General features: G+C 34.5%; 1 protein-coding gene across 1 annotated transcript; it reads left to right on the forward strand.

The window, feature by feature from the left end:
• The first annotated feature begins 420 nt into the window (after nucleotides 1-420).
• On the forward strand, nucleotides 421-7,041 carry LOC121327693 (SLIT and NTRK-like protein 6). The gene is made up of 2 exons (XM_041271838.1): nucleotides 421-912; nucleotides 4,137-7,041. The coding sequence occupies exon 2, from the start codon at nucleotides 4,158-4,160 to the stop codon at nucleotides 6,597-6,599; it is 2,442 nt and encodes an 813-aa protein (XP_041127772.1). The 5' UTR covers nucleotides 421-912; nucleotides 4,137-4,157; the 3' UTR covers nucleotides 6,600-7,041.
• Nucleotides 7,042-7,960: the final 919 nt, after the last annotated feature.

Consider the following 7,960-nt stretch of genomic DNA (forward strand, 5'->3'; position numbering starts at 1 on the left):
GACATGTACACGTTTTTTCGGCCACAAATCTGATTTACCGAGTAATTCTCCCAAAAGTGCACGCTCATCGCCATTTGACGTGTAAATCGACCCGCATGGAAACCCCACGTATGTGGATAAATAACGTGAAATAAATCAGGTAAAGATTCACTGCGGTATATAGAAAAGGGAAACATTAGGACAGGTATGGCAATGTGGCATGTTTATAGAATGCATTGTATAAAGAGAACATTCGACATACTGTTTTGTTATATATTTTTATTTATTTATTTATTATGTTTAATGATCCCCAAGTCATAAACACCGTACTGCTATAACTTTCTATTTCCTGGTGATTTGCAAAACACGGTAGGAGGAGCTGAGCAGCCCCGCGGTGGAGCTCTTTCATCCTCGATGACAATATCAGTGGAAAGCTTGGGAAGTGCTGAAAGGCTGAGTTAGGAACCAGAAAACTCTGAATCTGCGCCTATAGCAGCATCTGGCATTCTCATAGTTTCCTGTTTAACTTACTGAGCAAAAGCAAGGGAAGCTTTTTGAAGAGGTGCGGAGTGATTAGATAGGGGACAATCAAACGCAAACATTCAGAGACAAAAAAAAAAAAAACCATTAAAAAACAAGAAGAACGTTGACTTGTCTTCGACAGCATTCGGAAGCACGATGAGCTGTGGTATACCAAACCAAGTAAAGAATTTCCATTCAGAGCTGGACGCGTGCACTTGAAATCAGTTTATTTGCAATCGCGCTTTGCAGTTATTCATAAACTTGACTTATTATTGAGATGTTGCACGACACAGTAAAACATTTGTGTTCTCTACAATCGCTCAATATATGAAGTAGTTAAGTTTCAGTGCGAACCGTACATCAGTCTAAGCTTTGATGACTTGAGTAACAACTGGCTTTTCTGTTGATCAGGTAAGTGGGCAATACAGTGTTTGCCACTATTTTGATTGATATGGTTTGTTTACATAACCTGGCTGTCACAACCAACTTTCACCATACTCACACTTTTAAAGCTATTATTATTATTATTATTATTATTATTATTATTATTATTATTATTATTATTATTATTATTATTGGCCTTGTATTATGTAAATACCCGAACAATGCTTACATATGCACGAACTGTATTAGTAAATACCCACAATGCTTGACAAACGTACATGCACTATAATGCCAATGTAGACACTGTGTTAACTAGTCTGCAGAAAGAGTACGTCAGACTATTTAAAACATTGTGTGTGCGTGTGCGCGTGTTGTTTTCTCATGAAAATAAGAACTTAAAGGTTAAGGAGGCGGTGTGGTACAGGGTTAAAGAAAACGTCTCTTCAAATCCCTGCTCATTGTGTGACTGGGCAAGTCACTGAACCTCATTGTGTTCCGTCTTTTGGGTGAGACGTTAATGTATGTGACTCTGCAGCTGATGCATAGTTAACACACCCTAGTATAATAATAATATAATAATAATAATAATAATAATAATAATAATAATAATAATAATATAATAATAATAATAATAGCTTTAAAAGTGTGAGTATGGTGAAAGTTGGTTTTGACAGCCAGGTTATGTAAACAGATTATTAGACTGGTTAAAGAAGATTGGGGTGAATGTGGTCTATGCTGTAATAGCAACAACTCGATCAATAAATAAGTTCCTTACAGTGACTGCCTTACTTGGTCATGAACATTGATTGTGTACAAGATTGTTAATATGAATTTCCAAGTACGATTGAGCACTTTTAATGTCATGATACATCTGAAAAGCTTCCTTTGTTAAACCATTAATTAGGTATAAAGTGTCATTTGACACACCTAGTTGTTACCTCTGTTTGGTTTATTATTGAGCCCAATATCTGTCAATATTTATTTTATGAAACCTAACAACGAGGATTGAAAAGAAAGTCCAAGCCATAGAATGTCCAGAAACCCACTTCTGTTTTTCACAGCAAAATCTACATCTGAAGGATGTAATACAATACATTAGGGTTGGTCACATCTTTTTGTTATTTGTGTAAATACTGTATATTCAAATAAAAAAATTCAGTGACTTTTTAGGTTTAAAGACAGCCTTTATTCTTTCTATCAGTTCCCCAGTAGTTATATCCATAGTTATATCCAGAATTTGACTCTAGTAGTTGTTTATTAAAGTGGAACGAATTGTACAATAAATAAATACATTTAGAACTCTGAAAAAAGATCATGTTTGCAACATAAGAACTACATAGGAAGATGTGTAGAATAAAAAAAAGGCTGAAAATGGAGTGCTAAATCTTGGAACTATGGATTCAACTGTTGTCATCTACAAGAATGGCATCAAATGATATAATTAATTGAAAAGTCCATGTTTTGTATTGCTGTAAATTACAAGAATCAGTTGTTCTAATTTCAATCAATTTAATATTTCTTCATTTCAAAACGCAGATGACAAATTACATGATGTTTAACAGAACCTTTATTCATACAAAGTAGTATGGAGCTAAAGGCTTAGGCACTGAATGGAGCTCTGTATATGAGCTGTATTGTGTTTACTTTTTTTTGCAAAAAACTCTTTTGACCTTAATCCTGGTGTACAATAAGCGTGTTTTTAACAAGCAAAGTGGCCCAATTGACACCTGAATAAGCAACATCTCATACAGGATGTTAGAACAGTTTATTTTTCATTTTTCATTAGCCCTTTCAGACCTGGCACTTAACTTAAAAAAGCATTGCATTTCCTTCACAGGTGTATTCAATCCTAGTGTTCTTTGATGTATGAAACTGTTAAACATGTGTATTTTGTTTCTTTAGTTTTTAAGATGTTAGAAATGTAAAAAAAAAAAAAACAAGAAATACATAAATACACGTTTTACAGTTACGTGTATATGTTTTAGAGTAAACTACTGCTTTTTGAATAATTTAGATATAACACAGAATTATTAGGATATGCGGGTGGGCATTTGTATATAAACTCAGCATGCATGAAAGTGAGTGGGCATTTGTATATAAACTCAGCATGCATGAAAGTGAACTAGTCAAAGCTGGTTTATAGACTGTGAGTGCTGATGTAAGCAAGTCACAGATGCTCACCATCACATTATAGTTATATACACTATATATATATATATATATATATATATATATATATATATATATATATATATATATATATATATATATATATATATATATATATATATCATATTAACTAAGATTCAATTCAATGCTGCTCCATTTTGTTTATCAGAAGAAAATTCCCCTGGGGATTAACACAAAATGAACCTTGTGTTAACAATAGCAGTTTCGCCCAGTGCCAAATGCAAACATCTCTCTATGCAAAAAGACTATTTTTAAAGCATGTTTCAGGCTGCTCTACTGTGGGTGTATTATTTTATAAAGATTCTAAATTATAAAAATGAATAAATAATAATTCACCATAACGAGTATAAGCAAACACTGTAATAGGAGACGCATGGGTGTCCCACAAAAGTAAATGTTCAGTGTTTTACCATCTTACGTTCTAGTGAATACATTGCAATTAACATTAGAGTAAAGAAGACATGTAGTTCTGCTTTACTTGGAGCCGGGTGATAATGTGTACAATAGGAACCAATATGCTAATAGGGTTTTGACAGATTATTTTTATTTTTTATTTTTTTATGAAGCAGCTAAAACATTGATCAAAAACAAGTGTCTTATTCAGGTTATAAACTTTCAGCTAAGTGAAGTGTAATCTAACATCTGTGTTGTGGTCAGCACTTTGTAAAAGATAGATAATTTTATTTTGTTTTCAATTACAGCATAAAACATGATATCTCTGGACTTGCACTGGAGAAATTCTAACATACAGTATGTACGGGGAACTGTGAACTGGCATGATAGCTGGTATTATAGTTTGGGGATTGTTGACTAACCTACAGGAATGACCATCTGTACATATTAATGATAATAATGTACTGCACATTGTAATAGGCACCTACTGTTCCAGTTCCACAGTTTCTATTGAATTACATGCGCTGATACCTATGCACACCTACTGTGTACTGAAGGCACATGATTAAGGCCAAGTGCCATGTCACTACTTGCATACCTTACTTTGATGTGGTTTATTTGAACTATAAAACTTCATGTCCTGAATAGTGTCATTTTTTCTTCTTTAGATTGACATTTGGATTCAGAAAATGTTCACCCGGACTATTCTCATCTATTCATTTGTTGTTGCTGCTAATTCTCAAAACATTCAGCCTTTCAAAGGATCATCCTGTGATGGTTTATGCTCATGTGAGGGAAAGGATGGTATTCTGCATATCAACTGTGAAGAAAAAGACATCAGTAAAATATCTCAAATCAAGGTGCCACCATCCCTAACTTTCCAAATTAATCTTTATAAAAACGAAATAGCAGAACTGCATGCTCATGAACTAGAAAGTCTTAGTAATGCTGTCTCATTACATCTTGGAGCTAACAATATACATGAACTGGAACCTGGGGTTTTCAGTGCATTTGGTTCTCTTAAGAAATTGCATATAAACAGTAATTTTTTAGTAACACTGAAAGAGGATACATTCCGTGGTTTGGAAAATCTTGAGTACCTTCAGGCAGACACGAATTTCATCCATGTGATCGAGCCTGGGGCCTTTAGCAAGCTCATCCGGCTCAAAGTTCTTATTCTGAATGACAATGAAATTGAATTTCTTCCTAGTAACATTTTCCGTTTTGTGCCACTGACTCATTTAGATCTTCGTGGTAATAAACTGCAAGCTCTTCCATATGTTGGCTTTCTGGAGCATATTGGACGTATAATAGAGCTTTTGTTAGAAGATAATAAATGGGTCTGTGATTGTGACATACTTCCTCTTAAAAACTGGATGGAAAACATGCGGACCCAGTCGGTTATAGGAGAAGTTGTGTGCGATAGTCCTGTACTCCTCCAAGGTAACATTTTGAGCAAGGTGAAAAGGGAAGTGTTGTGTCCATTTCATGCTGACATTGATTTAGAAGAACCATCCAAGTCATCAGGCTTGATAGTTACTCCTTCCCCCAAGGTAAAACCAGTTCCAAAAGAAACACAAATTGAAGCTTTACCCACACCGGTGCTAGTCCCAGCTACATGTCCTGAACAATGCTTCTGCAACAGTCATCAACTGGCAAGACTTTTGATCCATTGCCAAGACAGAGGCATTCGAATCCTATCTGATCTTGGATCACCAACACAAAGCCCCCAACAACTCATTTTAACAGGAAACATGATTCAGAGACTAACAAAAACTGATTTTGTTGCATATGGAAGCTTGGAGTTACTCAATCTTGATAACAACTACATTGAATATATTCAAGATGAGGCTTTTCTGAACCTTGGGAATTTGCAAAAGCTGAACTTAAATGGAAATAAACTTGAAAGGTTAACTCCAGGTATGTTTGCTGGACTCCATAGTCTTGAATATTTATACTTGGAATTTAATATGATCAAGGACATTGTTTCAGGAACATTTAGCAAATTGCCCAAACTAAAACATTTATCTTTAAAAATAAATCTTCTTCAATCTCTGCCACCTCTTATATTTCATAGCGTGCCACTAAATAGGCTAGATCTAAGAAAAAATCTGTTCATGCATGTACCTGTGGGCAATGTGATGGATCAATTGGATTTTCTAGAAAAGATTTACCTTGAAGGTAATCCATGGGATTGTTCTTGTGATTTAGTGGGTCTGAAACAGTGGGTAGAGAAACTCAGACAGAATACAGTGGAGGGAGACATATTGTGTCATACCCCAAGAAAAATTGCTAAAAAGGATTTGAGATCCCTCAGAAATGAACTGCTATGTCCTGGATTGGTTCCATTCAATGCTTTACCAACCCAAGCCCCTACAGTCACACCATCAAGTCTATTTGGTTCCTTTACAGATTCAGTCCCCCTTTCAGTTTTAATCCTGGGCTTGCTGATTGTTTTCCTATTGATTGTCTTCTGTGCTGCTGGACTGATTGTTCTTGTTTTACACCGCCACAGGAGATCAAAGAAAAAGCAATCAGGTGATCCACAGAGGGAGCCTAGCCCTATACACCTTCAGTATAGTATGTACGGTCAAAAAACCACCCATCACATGACTCAAAGGCCTGGGGTTAATATGTATGATGAACATGCAGTGAGCCCAGCAATACAAGTCTGTAGGATTCCTTCTTATTGTAATAATCCCAAAGACCAAGATCTGAATGATATTCATGACTCAAAGTATGTTTGCAGAAGTATTTTAGAAAAGGAGAACAATTCACCCCTGACTGGTTCCAACATGAAATTCAGAGCAGTAAGTGACCATTCCTCAGAATTTGTTACCCTTGAAGATGCAAATTCTTTATACAGAAACTTACTGGAAAGAGAAAGAGATCTCCAGCAGTTAAGCATCACAGAGTATCTCAGGAAAAATATAAATCAGCTTCAGCCAAATGTTGACGTTCACTGTCCAGGGAGCCACGAAGAGCTGAAATTAATGCAGACAATCATGTACACCAGGCCTAGAAAGGTCAAGGTAGAACAAACAAAAAATGAATATTTGGAGCTCAAAGCCAATCTGCACACAGAGCCTGACTACCTGGAGGTTCTAGAGCAACAAACAGCTTTGAACTGAAAAGACTCTTCAAGGGATGTTGCCACCTGCTTCGTATCTACCTTTGTAAAACAAGTGCCTTAGCAAACTATTCAACTGCGTTTTATTTTCACATTAAAGAGATCTGCAGTTATCCTAAACGAGACTGTGAAGATATGTGTCTGCAGTATTTAAAGCAGAAAGGTTATATTATTATTGCAAAATATTTTGGCATTTGCATTGTCTGTTAAACCAAACACAGGCATATGTGCCATTATTAGTCTGTACAGAAAAAAAAAATAAAATAAAAAATATACATCTGTTGAGAAACACTTGAAAGTTATTATTATTCACTTAAACAGATTATATGGATAATGTTTATGAGTGTATTGTATTTTTTTGGTTTAACTAACTTCCCCAATTTAATAAGTACAGTTATGGCCAAAGGTTTTGCATTGCCTTATAGAATTAACTACTTTTGCTTCATAAAGGTGAATGAAACCTGCAGAATAATGTTACGTTAACATGTTGAATTCCATATGAGTTTACCATGTACTTAATGAAAAACTGACAAAAAATTTAAAATGTGACATTTCAAAATCTAACGTGAAATAGTGTACTACTATTATAGCTTCCTGTTGGCTTTTGCAATATAATTTTGTAACCTCTTCAATTACATGATGTTAAATAAAAGATCTAAATTATGTTTATATAGGTTTTTAATTTTATCTCAATTCTAGGTAAAGCAAAACGTTTGGCCATAGCTGTAGTTATACTAGAGTGTCATTTTAATCAAGGTGTTAGGATAATCCGATGATGCTGTTGTACATTACTGTCACATTCTTTTATTTCTTAAATTATAAATATATTTATGATATGTTTATCTATTATTTTACCTTTGAAGAAACACTGTTAACTTGCCTTTAAACACTATACTACTTAATATCTGGCCAGTAATTTTAGGCATGAACAGTTATGAAAAACATTTAATGTATAGACTTTGTGAAAAACACTTTTGTGGTGGTCAATTTGTATGAATGATTTGGTATGCAGAGCACTGTGGCTTTATTTGATATATATAGATTTCTGTAACCTATTTATTCTGTGCAGTTTTGTATATTTGTTCATACGATTACTATTGGGTGCCTTTAAAGCAATGAGATAAAAGTTCAGTGAACTGTAAATAAAGCTTTATCTTATTTTTTCAGTGGAGTATTCTTTATAAAGTGACTTGATATGTCAGATTTTTTTTTTTTCTGTAGTTAGGCAAATACCCTGCTGCGGTATTTTCAAATGATAATTCTTACTAAACAATTCATGACTTTGTTATACACTATATTCTAAGTTGAAAACGTGGAAGCGGCTGTGTATAACAGTTGTTCAGTTTCTTCAGAACCATTGAA

Source organism: Polyodon spathula, chromosome 15, assembly GCF_017654505.1.
Source record: "Polyodon spathula isolate WHYD16114869_AA chromosome 15, ASM1765450v1, whole genome shotgun sequence".
NCBI classification, from domain to species: Eukaryota; Metazoa; Chordata; class Actinopteri; order Acipenseriformes; family Polyodontidae; genus Polyodon; species Polyodon spathula.

What these genes read in the sequence shown, in the direction of transcription:
- LOC121327693 (XM_041271838.1), top strand. Translation starts at nt 4,158, where the DNA reads ATGTTCACCCGGACTATTCTCATCTATTCATTTGTTGTTGCTGCTAAT.